The 21,382-nt window shown below is 41.4% G+C and overlaps 1 protein-coding gene and 1 long non-coding RNA gene across 5 annotated transcripts; one reads left to right on the forward strand and one right to left on the reverse strand.

Annotated features, from left to right (window-relative positions):
- Positions 1-867: 867 nt before the first annotated feature.
- Positions 868-5,086, reverse strand: LOC309871815. Of its 2 annotated transcripts, XR_014315491.1 has the most exons (6): positions 4,389-5,086; positions 3,533-3,635; positions 3,023-3,171; positions 2,269-2,430; positions 1,975-2,117; positions 868-966 (listed from the first exon to the last, which is right to left on the reverse strand). It is a non-coding gene; the product is annotated as an uncharacterized lncRNA (long non-coding RNA). The 2 variants fall into 2 exon arrangements; XR_014315490.1 differs by lacking the exon at positions 2,269-2,430.
- YPEL5 (yippee like 5) lies at positions 3,828-20,119 on the forward strand. 3 transcript variants are annotated; one of them, XM_082745245.1, is made up of 5 exons: positions 3,828-4,023; positions 5,277-5,462; positions 6,084-6,130; positions 16,437-16,601; positions 18,190-20,119. In XM_082745245.1, the coding sequence occupies exons 4-5, from the start codon at positions 16,461-16,463 to the stop codon at positions 18,412-18,414; spliced, it is 366 nt and encodes a 121-aa protein (XP_082601371.1). In that variant the 5' UTR covers positions 3,828-4,023; positions 5,277-5,462; positions 6,084-6,130; positions 16,437-16,460; the 3' UTR covers positions 18,415-20,119. The 3 variants fall into 3 exon arrangements, with proteins under 3 accessions (XP_082601371.1, XP_082601370.1, XP_082601369.1); XM_082745244.1 differs by lacking the exon at positions 6,084-6,130 and having other exon boundaries at positions 3,829-4,023; XM_082745243.1 differs by lacking the exons at positions 5,277-5,462; positions 6,084-6,130 and having other exon boundaries at positions 3,842-4,023.
- Positions 20,120-21,382: the final 1,263 nt, after the last annotated feature.

Genomic DNA, 21,382 nt, shown 5'->3' on the forward strand with positions numbered 1-21,382 from the left:
AATACTGCACTATTGTAATGCTGCTATGAAAATGGGTATATAAATATCTCTCTGAGACCCTGCTTTCAATTCTTTGGGGCATATAACCAAAGTGGAATTGTTGTATTGCATGGTAATTCTATTTTTAATTTTTTGGGAACTGCCAAAATTGTTTCCCATAGCAGCTGCACCTTTTTACATTTCCATCAGCAGTGCACTGGGCTCCAATCTCTCCACACTCTTGCCAACATTTGTTGTTGTTTGTTGTTTGTTTTGATAGTAACCATCCTTATGGGTAGGAAGTGGTATCTCACGATGGCTTTGCTTTACATTTCTCTAATGGTTAGTGATGTTGAACATGTTCGTATGCTTATTGGCCATCCTACCTCTCTTTTATAAAGACCCTTGTGATTACATTGGTTCACTTGGATGGTCCAGAATTATCTCCTCATTTAAGGATCCTTAAATTAATCCCACCTGCAAAGTTCCTTTCGTCATGTTAGGTAACATATTCATAGGAGATTGGGACATAGACACCTTGGGGGATGATAGTGGTGCAGGGGGAAGGTCATTATCTGCCTACCACAGGTAAGGCAGGTCCTGGCCAAAGCCAAGAGAATAAAAAGTTTGAAGACTGAATGTTTGGTTGATGATTTCAAATACTGCAGAGATCTGTGCAGTCCAAAAAGGCTGAGCTAAATGTTACAATCAGTGACTTTTGAGATAGCTTTTGGTAAAGTGGCAGGGCTGCAACCAGGAGAAATTATTAAAATTTTTATGTAAACTAATTTGTGATTGTATTTACATATATATGTTTCTCCCTGAAGGAGCTAATCTGTTTAAACTACCGAGAGTTTTCATAAATTCAGGTTAAAGTAAAAAACGTGTATACCCTTGACGGAAGAACAGTCCTTCCCTCTCTCAGGGAAGGTCATCTTCCATCTTCCATCAAGCATGCAGCTTCAGGGAGGGACAGGCACGTGGAGGCTAAGGGAAGAAGGGGACTCCTCCATAGCCAGCCAAATCTACCCTGGTGACCAGTGTCACAGCCAGATTTGCCGAACTTCTCCTTTTACAAGGACACCAGTCAGATTGTTTTGGGGCCCACTCTAATGACCATATTTTAACTTAATCACCTCTTTAAAAGCTGGATCTCAAAATATAGACACGTTCTGAGATACTGAGAGTTAGGACCTCAACATATGAATGGGGGTAGGGGCACACAATTCAGCCCGTAATACCTCCAGAAAAGATCTAATACTGAAATATAACTCTGAGAAGATCTATGAACAACCTAAAGGAAGGTAGCCATACCATGAAACTGTACAGAAAGACATATAGAATGTGTAAACGGATGGATACATACCATGTTCTTAGTGGGAAATTCTCAGTATTAAAAAGTGCTAACTTATCCCAAATGTAATTAAACTAAAAGGTATAAAACAACTGTAACCAAAGCCAAACAAGACCTTCTTCACATCTTTTATCTTTTTGTGTTTTCTCTTCCATACTTGTTCCAGTACCTTCAACTGTATATTATTTCTTTCTTTTTTTTTTTTTTTAAGATTTTATTTATTTGTTTGACAGAGAGAGATCACAAGCAGGCAGAGAGGCAGGCAGCGAGAGAGAGAAGGAAGCAGGCTCAAGGCTGAGCAGAGAGCCCGACGCGGGGCTCAATCCCAGGACCCTGGGATCATGACCTGAGCCAAAGGCAGCGGCTTAATCCACTGAGCCACCCAGGCACCCCTGTATATTATTTATTTCTAATGGGTGTGCCACATCAGCTGGGTCCATTGCCTTCCGCCCCAAACTGACCTTCCTAATTGCCCTATACCTGGTAATGGGAGTTCATCACCTATCAGTCACCTGGGAGAAGATCCCTGGCTTATCTGGGAAAATTCTTCTTAGTGCATCAATAAACAGTCAGTCCCGTGCAGCCATTTTTGTTAAAGTTAAACCTGTTCCTTCCATTCCATTCCTATCTGCCCTCCTTACCTCACATTTGGATTTTAACTCTGCACGTCGTCATCATCTAGATTAACCTTTTCATCATTCGCTTCCAAGTTTACGATTACAGGGTATAATAACTCTACTGGGTGACCTTAGGCATGTTAATCACTGTGCTTCAGTTTGCTCATCTGTAAAATGGGGATAATAGATAATAGTACCTACCTTATAGAGTTTTCATGAAAATTAAATGTTATAAATTGTTAATTTGTAGAGCACTTAGAACAGTTAGCACTATCTCTATATTTGTTTAATAAATAAATATCTTCCCCATTGTTTTACCTGGTACTTAAAAGTACGCACTTTGAGGAAAATTCATTTCTGTGGGTTTAGACACTATGCGCTTTTCAAATTATTATTTTCAGAAATACTTGACTAATAGGTTATCAATGACACAGGTGTTCCTTACAGCAGTACATTTAATAGGAAAAGATTGAAGTAGGTCTGTAGAAAAAAAATATAATAAAAGATGGTGAAGTCATACTATGGAAAACTGTGATGGAGACAAAGATATATTTGTCAATAAAAGTTGCATTTGCTATGGAGGGATGGCTATAATACATTGAGTGAAAAAATAAGTCAAAGAATAAGAGGCATAATATGCTTTTATACACATTTGTCTCAGGAATAAGATGCACAGGAAGCTTTTAAGCACAGGGCAGAGGTTTTGTTATGAAAATAAGGCTGTATGACCTCTCTATAATGAACATGTTTTACATTTATAATTAAAGGTAAGTAAAAACAAAAGAACAATGAAAACTAAAAATTGTTCAAAACTTCCTTTTCTCTAGACATTTGCCTTTGACGATCATGTTTTTATTTGAACTGCATGAAAATTCTGGTGCTTTTGAGGTTGATGAGAAGTCAGATTGCTAGGGTTTGCTTCAAAACCTCTGTGGCACTAAGATGGCTTTAAAAACCTTGCAGATAAACCTCAAAAGTTAGTGTTTATTTTATTTTATTTTTTGCCTGAGAAATACTGAGAATCAAATACGCTTCATCCCGAAACTCTGGCAAAGATCATTAATGTAATTACCTGGGAAACTCAAATAAGATGAGACGCAAAACCTATCTTAGGCGTTGATGAGGGTTAGGGGGAACAGCTACCTTCTTCAACAAATAGCGGACTTTCAGAGGTAGAAATCTCTATGTGGAATTTTCTCATCCTCTTGATAATCATTTCCACTACCAAAAGAAAACTCGAGTTGTAAATTCAGTCGGGCACACTTGAAAAATGGCTTTTCCCATGTTCTTCCGGATCTCCTATACACCGAGATTCAAAGGGTTTGGGGTTTGTCAACAAAAGGTGGCTTTTTTTAAGGCATGACAAAAGTAAGCAATCTCAAAGAAATTAACGACACGGTAAGGTGTTAACTATCAAGGCACCTGCTTTGCCTTAGAAAAACAGCCTGTTGTTTTCATTTGTCATCACTGGGTCTCAAAAAGGTAGGCCTTAGCCACCACCTGGTGACGCTGATGACGCGCGATGTCTTACAGCTGCCGCAATTAGAAAGGCTGAGCCTTCTCCTTTAAGAAGCTGACTCACGTGGATGCTGTGTTGTGTGCTCTCAGCTGGGAAGGAGGTGGATCCGAAGTCTCTCCACATTGGCCGCCTCCGGAGAAGGGGCAGAGTTAGCCTCTTTGATTGGCTGTACAAGTACGAGGAGTAGAGTCAGGGGCGGAGCGAACTGCGGGAGCTAGCCCTGGGTCTGCGGCTTCTGGGAGGGGTGGGCAGAGACGCGAAGGGGTGAGGGAGTGGGGGAGGGTGAACCAGGGAAGGGGCGGGGCCTAGCGGAAGGGGCAGGATGCCGGGCATGAGGGCGGGGCCTAGGAATGAAGGGCGTTCTGGGCCAACCGGGAGAGCCGACTGCTTGAGGGGTGGAGCTATGCCGAGTGATTGACGTTGAGGCCCAACCAGGGAGAGGCGGGGCCAAGGCCAGGGCCTGACTAAACCTGGAGACTCGGGTGGCCGAGGGGCTTCATCCCAGCTGAGGAGCGAGGAGCCGCTTGCGGCCGCGGATCTCACAGCCGCTCGGGGTGAGTGCGGTGGGAGGGGGGCTGGACTAGGAGCCGGATGGGGGATGAGGAGCCCTCCGGGCCGACGGCTTCGAAACACTCCGGGATCGGCCCGGGGCGGGGGGACCCAGGCAGGAAGTGCCTCTTCCTCACTAGGCTCCCCCCGGGGGCCCAGCGCCGTCGCCCTTGACCCCTCTGGGCGGGTCCCAGTGCCGGGGCTGCGGGCTGACGGGCTGGACTGTTTCCTCTTTGTGAGGCCCAGGCGCGGTGGCCGCCGTCGGCCCGCCTCCGCCGCGCAGCCGGGGCGACCGGAGCGACCGCAACAGCCGCGACCCCTGAGCTTGGCGGCCGCGCCCTCCCGCCGCAGCCTCCCGCCCGGCCAGTACCCCCGGCGCCGCTTGGGAGGCCCTTCCGCGGGCAGTTTGGCCGGCGATCTCCCAACTCCCCCCCCACCCCCCACGACTGCCCCGCCCCCACGGGCCGCGTCCCCGCCGCAGTGTCGGGGGCGCGCCGGGGTTCCGCGCCACCGCAGTCGTCCCGGAGGCCTGCTCCTCGGCAGCCCCGGAGTGAAGTCCGAACTTGGCTCCGAGCTTTAGGGCCGTGATTACGCCGCGGCGTGGCCCCTCTTTGAAGAGGGCCTCCGTCCTGGCCGCCTGGCACTAGTCAGGGGCCGGGGACCGCCTTGGCTTTGTGTCTGCCCTGCCGGGGGAATGTCTGCCACCCTGCCGTGTAGCTCGCAGGCGGGTCCCAGAAGCGAGCGTGGGACCTCACTGGCCTGGCGGAGGGCGGGGTGCGACTGTCAGACGGGCGTCCCCGGGCCGCGGCGGCCAGAACCGGACCCTGCGTCGCCGCCCGCTCAGCTGTTTCCGGCCGGTGTTTGTGGTGCGGGAGGAGGCCGCGGCGCGCTCCGCCGGCCCCTCCCGATTGGCCCGCGGCGTCACGTGCCTGCAATCAGCTGGGGCCAGCTGGGGCCGCGGGCGGCCGGCCGGGTCTGGGCGGGTGCGGGTCGCGCTGGGCCGCGCCCGACGGGTGGGAGGGTGGGCGTGCTCTCCGAGCCCCTTTATTCTACCCTCCTTCGAGGTAGCTAGGTAAGACAATGAGTATTATGAACAGTGGGCGTTGGAAAACGGAACTGCTACCGAAAGATCGGTTTAATCCTGACACCTATTAATCCCCCCCCTCAAGGGAGAGTCTGCGAAGGTGTACAGCTCATTTATTTTTAAACTTTTTCTGTTTACAGAGCCATGTCGGTAATGTGAGCATTTTTATTCCAGGTCTCCTTGACAGATGGAAAACCTGAAGTAACCTCAGGCTAGTTAACCTTGTGTTTTTGGGAAACTAGACTTGCTGGTGAAATCCCTGGGGGTAATAGGATCCTAGCTCACTTTGCGTGGCCGCGTGTACAGTGTTGCAGCAGCGTTCCAACGCGGACGAACCAAAATACACGAAGTGTTCCCAGGGTAAATATTTCTGCCAGATCTCCTGTGTTTCGGTTGATTCTTTTTCTAAAACTTCGTTGCATATTTGTACTCTGTTAGGTAAGAAGGAAGTTACCAAGAACTTTTCTCTACAAGCCCGTAGCTTAGTAAAAAGTCCTAGACCAATGAAATTGAGTAACAGCACCAACTTCAGTGTTAGGAAACTATGAAATGAGTGTCACAGGAGTTTAAAAATGGGGCAGTGGGGAAAAAATGGGTAAGAGTAAGGTGGGAATCATTCTTAGGTGGATTGGTACTGGTTAGACCTAGAAAATGGGTGAGTCTTTGGGTGGCTTTTGGGCAGACAGACCTAGAACATAAAATTGTAAATGCAAACAGTGAGAAGGTGGAGCTTGTGGAATTTGGTACACAATGTATTTTTCCACTTACCCATTATCTTTCTGGGTATGTACTAGAACACCAGGTAAAGCACACCTACTTGGAAAGGGCTGATCCCTAACTTTATCATACCTTCACCCATCTCAGTGTCCACTATAGGCCTACTGGTTGACTTTCTTCTTAAGTTTATCTCTAGCAACCATCTTATCCATGGGAGAGGGAGATGATAAAATGTGTTAAAGTAAATTATTTAATTCTATACAGGGGAACTAAGGAAATTGGATTTTTAGAAGACCCCCTTTTCTAAAAAGGTTAGTAACATACATGTGGCCTCTAAAAATAATATATGGTTGGATCATCAAGGACTTTTCCCTATTTATTTGCCTTATGCTCTACTTAAGTGGCAGGAGAGAGAACAAGATTTAGAAACAATTAAAAGGGAAGGAAAATAAAGCCAAAATTAGGTCTAAAAAGATACTAAATTAAATTAAGACACTACCCTCCAACATGGTGGTAACATAGTCCTAAATATGTTTATGAGATGTAAAAGCTAGTTCTGAATATATTCATGAGATGTGAAGATAGTTCTAAGTACATTTGTGCCCAAAATACCATTTTGGGTTTTATAGAGGCTAAGTGGCTGTGTAAATCATCTGTTTCTCTGGTAATCCGTGGAACTGAGCCTTAGGTATGATGTGAATTTGCTACTTGACACCTGAATCAGGAAACCAGACAGTTAATTTATACTCCAGTCCACCCAATAAGGCTTTTCTGACTCATGGTATTGCATCACAACAATTGAGAGATCTCCAATTTGTCTTACCAATGGGGTGTTTGGGAGAGGTTACCAACTCAGATTGTTTTACCTGACTCACTGAGTTATAGGACTACTCTTATTTTCTAGTGATGACTAAACAGTAAGTATTCTAGAAATATAGTAAACCTGGAAAACATTCAACAACAACAACAAAGGCATTATTCGAAGGACAAAAACAAAAATATAGGTTACTGCCCATTGAAGACCTGATTCCATAACCACAACATCATTTGACCCAGCAAAGGAAACTTGGCCAGGTATTCAAAGAGAATTAACAAGAGGAAAACAGCTTTCTCTTGTCACTGAAACCTTGGCTTGGTAAATATTTTGTACAAAAATTGGTAAGTTGGTTTTATGGATTGAACTCAATTTATTTTCTCCCTTGCAGGTTTTGAGTAGAATTTAGAAATTCTACTAAGATTTAGTCCCTATGTGAATCTACTAAGATTCACAGGTCCCTATGAAAATAGTTGATGAGAGAACAATAACATTAAATGTTAATTATAGTAATCAAGCCAGCACTATTAAAAGTCTTTAGGGGGGCGCCTGGGTGGCTCAGTGGTTTGGGCTGCTGCCTTCGGCTCAGGTCATGGTCTCGGGGTCCTGGGATCGAGCCCCGCGTCGGACTCTCTGCTCCGCGGGAAGCCTGCTTCTCTCTCTCTCTCTCTCTCTCTCTCTCTCTGCCTGCCTCTCTGCCTGCTTGTGATCTCTGTCTGTCGGATGAATGGGTGGAATCTTTAAAAAAAAAAAAAAAAAAAGTCTTTAGGTTTTGTTCCTTCTTTTGTCTTGAAGAGCGGAGAGACTGAAAAACAGATAAACATGCTTCAGCATGTTTTCATTTTACAAGAACCATCACAAAACACAATCTCCTCTGGAAGGGCACATTTCTTGAACTCTTCCTGCACTAGGCCTCTGCACGTTGAGTTCCCCGCTGGGGAGAGTCTTTGTAGGTTGCATTTGCCAACCACCTCCTGGCATTGGAAAAAACCCCACTTAATTTGTCCAGCAATAGGTAGAGTCCCAGTATTGTCTCTTCTGTGGCATGGAAATGCCCTGAGGAAATAATTACTTTACAGAGGAAAAGTCTGTGAATGGGTGTTTTTCTCATCAGTGGATCCTTAGAGATGCAAATCAATACCTACTATTCTCCCTGGTATTTTTAGGGCTGGGCATTGTTATGCTTTCTTTGGCCAAATCTACCTTCCAGGGTTGGATCCCAACTGGATTATTAATTACAGGGAATCTTGACAATGAGAATTTGAGATGCTTCAGGTTTTCTAACTTGCCTTCTGCTTGTAATTTCTGTCACCTCTTCACTTAACTTTGCAGTAATTAACAGGAGGTGAAGCTGGTAAATTGTTTGTTTCATATTTTTTCTGTTTTGTATTTTCTTCCTCTTTAATAGAATGGGGAAGTTGGGGTGAGGAATGTGGATGAAGGAAATCTAGTTTTACTGCATCTACCTTTAACATTTGTGTTGTGCCTATTCTCGTAATGTATTATCTGCATTGAATTCTCACAACTCAGAGATGGATACTGATATCTCCATTTTAAAGATGAAGAAGCAGAAGATAACTTATCCAGTGTTTACACAGTTTTTAAGGGACAGAGCTGAGATTTAAACCCCGGCTGTCTGATTCCAGAAATTAAATATCTGGGCCACACTGTTTAGATCCTGAGGATGGGGAGAGAAGGAGGGAGCAGCTAAGTGGTACATATTGCTTAATTTTGTAATCTTCTTAGAGCTGATCTAATTATAAAAAGTTAAACATTTTAGCTAGGAAAATCTGTGAAGAAAAGGAGCAGGATTAGATTGATCCTGCCCAATATTCCTGTTGATCCTTAAATCTGAGTGCAAAGTAAGTTTATGTTTTTACTGAGAAAGACTGCTTTCTAAATGAAAAGCCCTTTTGCCATCTGAAAGCATTTTTAATGGGTCAGCATACTTTATCAGGAGCCAAATACTGAATATTGTGAATTTTACAAGCCATAAGATTTCAGCCACAACTATTCAGACTCTATGGCAGTGAGAGAACTGTCCAATATAAACAGATGGGTGTGGCTGTGTCCCAATAAAACTTTATTTATGGACACTGAAATTTGAATTTCATGTAGTTCTCACATATCACAGAATAATCTTTTGATTTTTTTTTTTCCTACCTTTAAAAGCATAAAAACATTCTTTGTGGGCCATACAAAAACAGATGGTGAGCTGAATTTTACCCACAGGCCTTAGTTGGCTGACCCCTGCTTTTAAGGAGAGTATGCAGCAGTGAACCAAAGAAAGAACAGGATACCGTATTTGTCATTGATTCTATGTGTGTATGTGTGTGATAATGTGTATATATATGCATCTATATTACTTATGAACAAGTAGAATTTGAAATGAAAAACAATAGCATTTAGCATCCCAAAAACTGAAATACCTAGGTATAAATCTAACAAAATGTTATAAGATCTAAATGAGGAAAAATTTAAAACTCTGATGAATGCAATCAAGAATGAAATAAATGGAGAGACTACATGTTCATGGATAGGAAGACTCACTGTTTTCAAGATAATCAGTTCTTCCTAACTTGGTATTGCACTGAATCCAAGTCAGAATCCCAACAAGTTACTTAGTGAATATCAACAGACTGATTCTGAAGTTTCTATAGAGGTGAAAGAATAGCCTATACCATACTGAAGAAGAATAGTCAGAAGACTGACACTACCTGACTTTAAGACTTAATGTAAAGGTACAGTAATCAAGACCATATGGTATTGACCAGAGAATAGACAGATCAATGGAACAGAATAGCCCAGAAACAGATCCACATAAATATCATGAGCTGATACTTGATAGGGGCAAAGGCAACACAGTGGAGCAAAGATAGTATTTTCAGTAAGCCAGTACTAAAACAACTGGATCTCTACATGAGGGGGAAAAAATCAAGACATAGACCTTATACCTCATTCACAAAAATTAACTCAAAATTAGTCACTGACCTACATGTAAAATGCAAAATTATCTCCTAGAAGATAGAAGAAAATCTAGTTGGCATTGTGTATGACAGTGACTTTCTGAATATAATGCCAAAAGCATGAGTCATGTAAGAAATAGTTGATAAGTTAGACTTTATTAAAATTAAAAACTTCTGTGCAAAAGACATCAAGAGAGCAAGAAGATAAGCCACAAGCTGGGAGAAAAGATTTGCAAAGACATTGGATAAAGGTTTTATCCAGTATATACAAAGAACTCTTACTAAAAACTCAACAGTGGGGCACCTGGGTGGCTCAGTGGGTTAAGCCTCAGCCTTCACCTCAGGTCATGATCTCAGGGTCCTGGAATCGAGCCCTACATCGGGCTCTCTGCTCAGCATGGAGCCTGTTTCCCCCTCTCTCTAGCCTGCCTCTCTGCCTACTTGTGATCTGTCAAATAAATAAAAATCTTTAAAAAAAAAAAAACTCAACAAAAAGAAAACAACCTGTTTTTAAAAATGAATAAATAGTATATGAAAAGATGTTCCATAATATATGCCAATAGGGAAATGCAAATTAAAACAACAGTGGCATACCACGATACACACACCAATTGAAATGGCCAACATACTGAACACTGACAAAACCAAATGCTGAAGAGGATGTATAGAGTAACAGGAACTTTCGTTCCTTACTGGTGAGAATGTAAAATGGTACAGCCAGTTTGGAAGACGTAATGGTTTGTTAAAAAAGTAAACATAGCTTGTGATCCAGTAATTGTACTCCTTGGTATTTACCCAAAGGAACCAAAAACTTAATATCCATATAAAACCTGCCTTTCGTAGATTTCTTAAAGAGAGAAGTCTTGAGGGTTTTTTTGCTGTGAACCTAAAACTGCTTTAAAAAAAAAAAAACCCTTAAATCTCAACTAAAAATAGCCATTTTTAGAAAGTTGTTTTATTGACTTGGACTCAAACCAGAAAATTGTTTTAGTCCATATTGTCTAATTTTTGAAATGGTTTGTACAGAGGGTTAAATTGTGAGTCTGCTTACACGTGGATTTTTTTTTAATACAGTACTGTATAGATGTATTATTTCCTCCTTTTCTTAATGTTTTCTGTTCTAGGTTTATTGTAAGACTATATAATGCATTCAACATACAAAAGTCGTTATTTGACACTTAATGTTTGTCAGTAAGGCTTTGGGTCCGCAATAGCCTATTAAGTTTTTGGGAAGTTCATGGTTATATGCAGATTTTCCACTCTGCAAGGTATGGGGTAGTTAACATCCCTAACCACCACCCCCTTGACCACCCCCCACATTGTTCAGGGGTCAACTCTGATACATTCCTGGAGACATTTTATTTCATGGATTTTTCAAAGCAAAAAGAAAAATTTTTTTCTCTTACAGATTCTGTAAATTCTGTAAATTTTTTAAAAATTCTGTAAAAACATAGAGGTTCAAAAATGTGATTGTTGGGGCGCCTGGGTGGCTCAGTGGGTTGGGCCGCTGCCTTCGGCTCAGGTCATGATCTCAGAGTCCTGGGATCGAGTCCCGCATCGGGCTCTCTGCTCAGCGGAGAGCCTGCTTTCCTCTCTCTCTCTGCCTGCCTCTCTATCTACTTGTGATTTCTCTCTGTCAAATAAATTTAAAAAAAAAAAAAAAAAAAAAAGATTGTTTCACCAGGGTCTCCTAGTAAAATAGAAAGAGAAAATTCTAGGTAGCTAAATGTACTGTTGAAGGGGAAGGAAACTGAAATAATTACTAAAATGTGATCTTTAAATTATCTTTGAATTTCACTTATATTTTGAACTTGTACCTTCAGTTTCCATTAATTTCAGATAAACCGATAATAGATTTCTAATGAACAACCATATTTGATACTTATTTCAAGCTTTTAAGGATTTTCGTAACCTGGAAGTAAGAAAAGCTAGTACCAAAGAGATCTCATTTATAAAACTAACTGGGAAATAGTACTTATTAAAATTAAGGTTATTACTGTTTTTTTGCTTGAGATGTTAAAAAGGAAGAAAGCATATTAAAGCTTTAGCTATGAGAGTTTTGCCCTAGCTTTGGTCATAAACTTTGACACCAACAAATACCAAAGCTTGTATTTTATTACTTAGAGACACAGTGAGGTACCCCTAGACTCAACACAGAGAATAGTAGTCATCTATAAAAGCAGCTCAATTTTAAGGTGTTTTTAAAATATGTGGCTGAAGAGATTTGGAACTCTTCTAAGTCTAAGCAAGGGACTTAGCGTATCGGGGGAATATTTTGGATATAAAAACCAAAAAATAGAAAATAGATCACTGGTTGCCTGGGACTGCAGAGGGTTTTGGGAATTTGGGGGAGGTGATAGAAATTTCTAGTGCTGGGTTCTGGTGATATAACATGATATAACCTTATATAACCTTAAACATCTACAGATCATTCAGTTGTATACTTACAGTTGCTAAATTTTATGGTATGTAAATTATTTCTTTAAATTCCCCAGGGGCACCTGGGCTGCTTGGTGGGTTAAGCCTCTGCCTTAGGCTCAGGTCATGATCGCAGGGTCCTAGGATCCAGCCCCGCATCTGGCTCTCTGCTCAGCAGGGATCCTGCTTCCCCCTCTCTCTCTGCCTGCCTCTCTGCCTTCTTTTGATATCTCTCTCTCTCTCTGTCAAATAAATAAATCTAAAAAAAATAATAAGAATCTGGGAACTTTTTTGTTAAAATAATTAGCTATGTTCTATTCTGTCAGAAAAAAGTTTCAAAGTTTGTAGAAGAGTGGTCTGTAGGAGCTCTTAGAAAGAGCTGGTGGGGCAACTGGATAGCTCAGTCGGTTTGGGCTCAGGTGTGATCTCAGGGTGGTGAGGTCAAGCACCAAGTCATCTCGGTGCTAGGCATGGAGCTTGCTTGGGAATCTCTCTTCTCTGCCCCTTTCCACTCATTCTCTTTCAAAAAAAGAGATATGATAGAGATGGCTAAAGCACATGCGTTTGACCTTACTTTTGTAGTGCTATCAAATTTAGCACAAATGTTGGGGTACCTGTGAATGTGTGTTGCATTTAATAATACACAATCCCTGGCCTCAAGAGGTTTATCTAGAAGGGATGAGAATTTGAAATAAGACACCAATGAGGAAGGAGGAAATACAAATACCTCCAAAAGTGGTTTAGGAAGTTTTGTTGATTTTGCAGTTTCTGTGACAGGTTGCCAGGGTATACTGGTTTAGGAGAGTGTGTCTTTCGAACTGGCCACCAACCAAGAAATGGAATATAGGAGAGATCAGCATGCAGGCAGGAAGGGTAAAGGTAAACCTGAGGGAGAACGACAGTGAATCTGGCAGCCCTCTGGTCACTAGAGAATGAGGAGAGGGGAAAAGAACAACTGGAGCAAGGTTTCCCTCAGGCCCAGTGTGGCCAGTGTCAGGAAGTCACATAGACTTTATTTCTTCTTCTGCAAAAGTAGGGTGACCATTAAAAACTGTCAAGATCAAATGTGGTATGTGAAGTAGTGTGTCCCATACAGTGTAGACATTAAAAAGTCCAAATCAGAATTCAGTATATCCTCCAGGTAAAAAGGACCCTCATTCAGGCACTATGTCTTGGTTTTTTAATGACTTTAATCCTTAAATATTAAGGAGATTGATTGATTATCAGCCTCTTGAGAATTTGGATAGTGTGAGTCAATAAGTTGAGATTCTAGCCCTGCAAAACTAAGGCTTAACACCTAGAAGCTGATGACCCTGTAGAGGTTTTACTACTTCCTTAGGACCAGATCTTTGACAAAAAGGGCTGTTTTGCTTGCTTTTGCTAAATTTCATGGCATTCTAGCCTATCTTTTTTGGCGAATAACTAATTTTACAGTTTTATATTCTTATATAGTACTCTATAAATGGAAATCACAACTAGGAATAATGATTCTGCACAGATATTTTTGGTCTTGGTAATGAATCATGTAATTGAATGCAGTAAAAATACTTGGGTAAAAATAAAAAATAGACTGAATTTGAAGCAAGGAAGAGAAAGCTTATTAAATCTCTTTACCACATTTAGGAATAAAGAATAAAGAACCTGCCTGTACCCAGTAGCAAATGGTCACAGTTATATGGTAATTTTGAGTCAAAGATAGAGTGATGTAGGCAGAGGGTACAGGGAAAGTTCATTTTGAAGTCCAGTACATTTTCCACAGCAGCCTGCCATGGCCAGTTCAAAAACATCTAGTTATTACTGCATTATGGTTGAAAGAACTTAAAATATAAATATTATATTTAAAAGTTTGAAGGAAAGGGCGCCTGGGTGGCTCAGTGGGTTAAGCCTCTACCTTCGGCTGAGGTCATGATCTCAGGGTCCTGGGATCAAGCCCCCCAATGGGCTCTCTGCTCAGCAGGGAGCCTGCTTCCCCCTCTCTCCACCTGCTTGTTATTTCTCCGTCAAATAAATAAAATCTTTAAAAACAAAGTTTGAAGGAAAATTGGCTTTAAAGTAATGTGTCCCAGAAGCCCAAGCAGGAGACTAATCGCTGCATGATACTGGTTTTCAGAGAGCTACAAAGTCTGAGGACTGTCTTAAGAGGTGAGGCTATAAAACCTTGCCGTTGATTACTTTTCTGTAGTTGAGCAGCTGTAAAAAACATGACCCAGATCACCTGCTCACAAGTAGTTCTGTGCTGTGCTTAGATGAAGTCCTAAACCCAGATGTCTTAACAGGGGAAGTAATTATGTGATGCAAAGTGTGACTGGGCCGACCCAATGACCTTGGGGGAGTGGCAGCTATCACTCCCCTCCAGTCATTGTTGCCACAGGAGAACACGTGCCATGTGGGCCAGCTCTCCCCATTGTTAATAATAATAACAACAACAGGCTCTTGAATGAAATCTCTCCTGTTTAATGGTGGCCCAGGTGTTATTTATTAATAAAAGACTGGGCCAAATGAAACATGTCCACAGGTGTTTCCTAGGGGAAGGGTTATTTATTTTGTTCACTCTTGTATCCCTATGCCACCAAATGAGTTCACCCCATAGGCCTAAAATTTGCAACCTCTGACCCTTATGTAACAAATACTGTGTTCTTAAGCATCTGAAAAAAGCAGTGCTATCCTTTTAAAGGCTGTGAAATAATAGTAACTTCTGTTGTCATTTTGCAGAAACGTAATAAAAAAGCTAAATACTGTTTCTTAAGTCTTGTTTTCCCCCCGGGTTTTTTCATTGACATGTTTGTGAATGAGTGGTTTTCCTTTCACTAGCCACACATTATAATTGTATTTAGCATTTGTTTCTCATTCTTATTAACTTCTATATCAAAATGTTTAATGGAAGTCATAATCTTTGGGATAATGACTTCTTTGATGACATTAGGACTACCTAATAACTAAGGAAGTTCACAGATAAAAAGGAATGATGGAACTTTCTCTTTAACTTATAATGAAATTTCCCCAAATTTAAAACGACAGTGGATTCTTATTACAAACATAGATTGTGGGCTTTGTTTTCATAGTGGCAGCTGTATCAGCTCTGCATGCCATTTCAAAGATAGGTGATATAAATATTTAAAACATAGGAGCTGAAAACTATACCAGGAATAAATTCTTTTTTTAATGAGAGCCGTAGTACATTCTTGACTATATCTATGTCTTTAAAAAATAGTGCTTAAGGGGATTAATTGCTATGAATTAGGAGTTGCACATATTAGCTCTAACTTTTGAAAATAAATGAAGTGTGGGGCGCCTGGGTGGCTCAGTGGTTTGGGCTGCTGCCTTCGGCTCGGGTCATGATCTCAGGGTCCTGGGATCAAGCCCCGCATCGGGCTCCCTGCTCAGGAAGCCTGCTTCCCTCTCTCTCTCTCTGCCTGCCTCTCTGCCTACTTGTGATCTCTGTCTGTCAAATAAATAAATAAAATCTTTAAAAAAAAGAGAGAGAATAAATGAAGTGTGATTATCCTTCTGTCAGAATCTAGTTTCAAAGCTTGTTTCGGTGCTTCAGCACTTCTGTGATTTATTGAATCAGTGTGGTTTTATTCAATATAAGTTATGTAACAATGGTTTATCTTTCCCTTCTTTACTGTGCGTGTTTTCCTAGCCTTACACCAGGGTAATAGAAGAATTCTGGCTTTAGGGTGGGTGAACTGCATTCCAGTCATGATCTTCTGTATTTGAAAGCTGTGTGACCTTTGGTCAGTTAATAACCTTGGATAATTGATGAAATGGGGGGTGATAACCTCATAGAATTGTTGAGACGATTTTCAAATAAGCATGCAGTACAGTGCTCCGACAGACTCTGACTCACCGATGTCCGTGCCATCGCCCCATGTGGTTGCTGACATGCCTGACGACCAGAGCTGCCCTGTGTTCTTAACTGAGACCACCCTCTTCTCATTTTCTGATTGCTCCGTTTTCTACTCTTGTGATCACCCACATATACTCCACAAGTCTTTTCCCAAATTACATATGCTCAGAATGTGCACTTACCACTTGGCTAAGCCTTTTTTCTCACATCGCTGCCTGTGCTTTCTCATTATTCAGTTTCTGATACTCTACTTTTCTTCCTATGTTTGTCATACCAACCAAAAGAGAAGTGATATTGTTCTGGCCTTGTCTAAACATGTTTGCTCCCTTGGCTCACTGCTTCTGAAGAGTTCTTAGCTTGGTACGCCTGTTTATTTGCCCAGTGCATGAACCTTGGATCCTTCAGTACAGAGTCAGCTATTTCCCATACTGAGTATTACAAAGCAGAGATCTCTCTCACACACACACACACACACATACTCACGGTTCTCTGTGACCCCTACCAAGTAGGTACCAACAATTTTTTTTTTTAATCCTAATGTATCCTTGTTCTTTTCCATTTGCTCCTAGGTTTTTAGAACTTCAGCTATAAAAATGGGCAGAATTTTCCTTGATCATATCGGTGGTACCCGTCTGTTTTCTTGTGCAAACTGCGACACAATCCTGACCAACCGCTCAGAACTCATCTCTACTCGGTTCACAGGCGCCACTGGCAGAGCGTTTCTTTTTAATAAGGTTGGTGGGAAAACCAGTTTCATTTCCTAAGTGAGTTCAGTGGGTATATTTGACAGCAGTACCAGAACATCCCTCAGAGCTTAAAGATACCAGAAAGAGTCCTCATGAGGTCTATAATCTGCATGCAGAAAAGAGTGCCCCTAGCTTGTCCTTTGGACCTCAGGAAGGCATTACTAGAAAGTGATTTTTTATGGTGGAAGTTTTGAAGACTGTGTTACAATAAGAAGGGCAGTCTTCATTGTTTCATGAAACATTCAGTGTAAGAATTCAGTAGTGACTTCACAGACTATGGAAGAAGGGCTAGAAGCGCCCCTATACCCATGTCACTGATTTATCCTTATAGGGAGATGGCGTGTTAAGCTTTCAAGTTTGACAGTGCAAGTGAAAAAGATCATCTAACCAACTTCCCTTGCTCTAATTTATGCTCACTGGTGATCCTGATTATGTTGTGGCTTATTGCATGCCAACAGGAAGAGTGTTAACTGATTTACAAATTAATGACTAGTCTGTCTGCTTCTCTAATTTCTGGCTTGCTTTAAAATTGGTCAGTGTGATTCTGCCTCCTGGAGTCTAATGTGTTCTAGCAGAGTTGAATTTCCGAATCTTTTCTGGTAAGGGACAGAACTAGTCCATAACAGAATGTCGGTGTGCGTTCATGCAGAAAGCATTTCATCTAGTCCAGAGGTTGTGAGAATCTAAATCTTAAACAGTCAGCTAAGCTTTCCCAGTGGACATCCCTCTGTTCCATTTAGAAATAAGCTTTTCTCCCAAAGAATTGTTAGTGTACATCTCTTGATCTTTCTTTAGATGTAGACTAGGAGTTGGTATGCTTTGGCAGGCCTGCTGCCTGGTGCTGTAAATGAAGTTTAATAAAGCACAGCATGCTCAATCATTCATGTATTGCCTGTGGCTGCTTTTGTGCTACAACAGCAGAGCTAAATAGTTAAAACAAAGATCATATAGCCCTCAAAGCCAGAAGTACTTACTATCTGGCCCTTTACAGAAAAGTAAAGCGTAGAGGATTGCTGGATGTTCACAGTCATTGGACATTCTTCACAGATGATTTGAACCCATTTGAAAACTGTGTATCACAGTGTAGTAGGCGTAGTGTGTCCCAGTCGGTTTGCCTATAAAATTTGTATTTCCAGAAACAAATTCGGCAAACTTTTGTTGTTGTTCTGGAATGCCCATTTTGTACTAGATTACTAGGTTCTCTTCATTGTAGCCTTGTTGGGACTCCTCATTGAATGGTGAACATTCACAGTTGGACCCCGACCAACATTTTATGGCTCTGGGTGGAGGGACTCTTCACTGCCACAGCAGTGGAACTACAGGATATGTGAATAGTGTAGCTTGGACTAGTGCATTGTGCAGGATCGCATTAGATGGCCAGTGTAGTTTTTCAGATTTTTGCCTTTCCCAGCAACTTCTAAAAATAGCCCTTGGGAAGGGTCTTGTAGGTTTGACTAAAGTAACCACTGTGGTTTGCTTTTCTGAAGTTGCTCTTCCTGCACCAGCCAAAGGAACATGTACTTTTTTGGCAGATGACTCACAGGGCTTGGCAATTTTGTCTTCTCGTGTTTCTTAGGTAGTTAACCTGCAGTACAGTGAAGTCCAAGACCGGGTCATGCTCACGGGCCGCCACATGGTTCGAGATGTGAGCTGCAAGAACTGCAATAGCAAACTGGGATGGATCTACGAGTTTGCCACTGAAGACAGCCAGCGCTATAAGGAAGGCCGCGTGATCCTGGAGCGCGCCCTAGTACGAGAGAGTGAGGGCTTCGAGGAGCACGTACCGTCTGATAACTCTTGAAGAAAAAGAGATCACTCCATCTTTTCCCAGGTCTCCTTCACTGAAAACAAAAATCTACTTACATACACTGTCACCTTAGCATCAGGTCGGATTCATGAACTGCGGAACAAGAGGTTGCAAGAATCTAAGATGGAACTTTCCTTTCTTTCTTTCTTTCTTCCCTTTTTTTTTTTTTTAATTTTCAGTTTTCCATCCAGCATCAGTGTGTAGAGAGAATATTATGCAGATGCCGTTAATTTTTTTTTTTTTTCCCTGTGTTTACATCTTGAGGCAGAATAGTCTGTCTCCAGCTATGTGATGGGCTATGTGAGGGGAAAAAAATCTGGGCTATTAGAGTGAAAAAGTGTTTTATGTAAATTTTGAAAGGAAAATGTGTCAAGAGCATGGTTTTTAAACTTATTTGGGCTTCATTTAAAAAAATGTTTTTTTAAACCCAGTTATTTCAACTGATTTGCTAGCTTCAGGGAAGAGATCCGAATTTGTGACCAGCGCTAAAGGTTCAGTGTTAGTATGGCTTGTGCTGGCCACTGTGCCATATTCTTGTTGGAGATGAACCGTAGCCCCAGAGCCCATCCTTCCTTGTCAGTCTTGACCCAAAGATATCACCATTCCTAGTTATTTGTCACCACATAATTGGTGTTGATTGGAAACTTTTTTCCTGAAATGGGGCAGAACTGCTTGGTTGTCTTTTCCATGTAACTTAAGCATAGTAATATAAATAAAGTAATAGTTGGATGTTTTGGGTCCTGTGTTGCTTTTAAAAACACCTTCTAAAAGAAGAGTGGAGTAATTGATAAGTAATTTTCATGGTAGTGTTTCTTTTCTGCTCTCAAGCTAAATTGTGTAGAAAAGATGACTTTGTTTAAATTAAAGCATACTGTTTTAAACCCATAGTACTGCATTTAGAAAAGAGTTGAACAGAATGTCGGTGTGCGTTCATGCAGAAAGCATTTCATCTGCATCTGTTTTAGAAGAGGGGGGAAATGAAGGAGCCTATCTAAAAATAAGGCTTTGCAGAATGTTTTCAGCCTCTCCTCAGTTTTGTGTTGATTTTGACAAGTCTGTAGAACCTAATAGTTTCATCAAAGGACTAGATCTGTCATTACAATTATTTTCTCAGATCTTCCCTCAGAAATTCAGCTATTGAAGTTAAAACTGTACTTGGTCCCTTCAGGGATCAGATTTGCCTCAGGGTGTTATTTTAGCCCCAAACTTACAACATTGTGAAGTATTAAAATATAAATGTTTCTTTTTCCAAACTATTTCTAGATATTCTAATACTTGTTTCTGGTGGAATAAATGACATTAAAATTGGCTAATTATTTAAATGTATGAATGGATGTTTGAGTGCTCAGTCTCTAGGTCTTTGTCTGGAAAGGATGTTTGCCTCAACTAGCAAAATCTTTCTGTCATTGATATTGGAAGTGACTTCTAAGTACAGTTAAGATTAAGTTTCTCTTTGCCTTCCAGCTCTTGGTTAGAGGCATAGGTCTCTGATTAAGTAGGTGTATAATATTGCATTTGAGATAAGTGGACACAAATGATCTTTCCTTCACCATGGAATAAAACTTCAAGCTTTAAGAAACAGCTTTCATTCCCATTCATTTCCATACTGGCCTTTGATTATTTGTCAGATCCTGGTAGCATGCCGTATCTGCAGCACTATGTGCATTTGCTGTCACAATAAAGTATATTTTGTCTTGCATTGGTGCAATACTACTTATTTCCCACTGATCCTTAGTTTTAACTTAGTTTTAATCATCTTGTCTTAGTTTTCAACGTGAATATATTCATCATACCTTTGAGTAGCTATGGCTTTCTTCAGTTAGTGATAAGGTGCCATTCTGGCTTAGTTAACTTAACCTAATCTACACCAGGAGATACAGAATTCACCACTATTAGCTTCTGTTTGATGATTTTACCTCAGATACTGACAAACTACAGTTTAGTACATAGGAACAAAAGAATGTCCTATCATTAGGTAAACCTGGTGACTGGCAGGTACCACAATGAACAATGAGGTCCTCTGTGCCTTCTTTTTAAAAACTTAACATATGCAAAACAAAACATAAAGAAAAAGCAACATGGATGATGCAGTCAGATTGGATTTTTCTTTTTCTTTTTTTTTTCCTCAAAGATTTTATTTATTCATTTGACAGAGATCACAGAGATCAAGCAGGCAGAGAGGCAGGCAGAGAGAGGGAGGAGGACTCAGGCGCCCTGCTGAGCAGAGAGCCCGATATGGGGCTCAATCCCAGGACCCTGAGATCATGACCTGAGCCAAAGGCAGAGGCTCTAACCCACTGAGCCACCCGGGTGCCCAGATTGGATTTTTCATAGGAAGCAAATACACTGTTCACTGGAGCTGGGAAAGCACTAACGCGAATGATTTTGCTTGGGGATGAAAAGGTTGACCAAATACAGGGGAGAGGATAACCATGATGACTGGGTTGCTGTGGGGTGTACAGGTTAATAAGCTTTAATCTTTGAAGACTTCAGAACCCTTCCTCTTCATTTTAGAAGACAGCGGCCTTAAGTTGTTTTAATTTTAAATAGTGAGTGCTTTTATTTAAGGAGAACCTAAAGTCAGTATTTTGGGGGTTAAGCATTTGTTAATACTGTAACAATTTAAGTTACCCTTGTAAGTGGCTACTTTTGGATTGGAGGAGAAAAATAGTGGCATATCTGTTTTCTAAGTTCATCTATTCATAAAAGTCTTTGGGGATGCTTCAGGACTGTGGTGGCCCCAGCCCCAGGCCAAAATCAGTCGACAGATAGTTTGGATCCAGCTGTATTGCGAAACCACCAGTTGAAAAAAAAAAAAAAATCAGAGACCTGTTTATGATAGTTCCATGCCAGTTATAAAAATATCTCAGTTAAAATAGACATCCACTATTGCATGCCTGTTTTTAACACCAGCTTCCCACCAGGAGCCATATAAAACCTAGGCAAGGAAGGTGTGAATTGG

This window comes from Mustela nivalis, assembly GCF_964662115.1.
Source record: "Mustela nivalis genome assembly, chromosome: 8".
Lineage (NCBI taxonomy): Eukaryota > Metazoa > Chordata > Mammalia > Carnivora > Mustelidae > Mustela > Mustela nivalis.

What these genes read in the sequence shown, in the direction of transcription:
- YPEL5 (XM_082745245.1), top strand. Translation starts at nt 16,461, where the DNA reads ATGGGCAGAATTTTCCTTGATCATATCGGTGGTACCCGTCTGTTTTCT. An exon ending in GAGCGTTTCTTTTTAATAAG is followed by an intron (nt 16,602 to 18,189) that starts GTTGGTGGGAAA and finishes CGTGTTTCTTAG; the next exon opens with GTAGTTAACCTGCAGTACAG.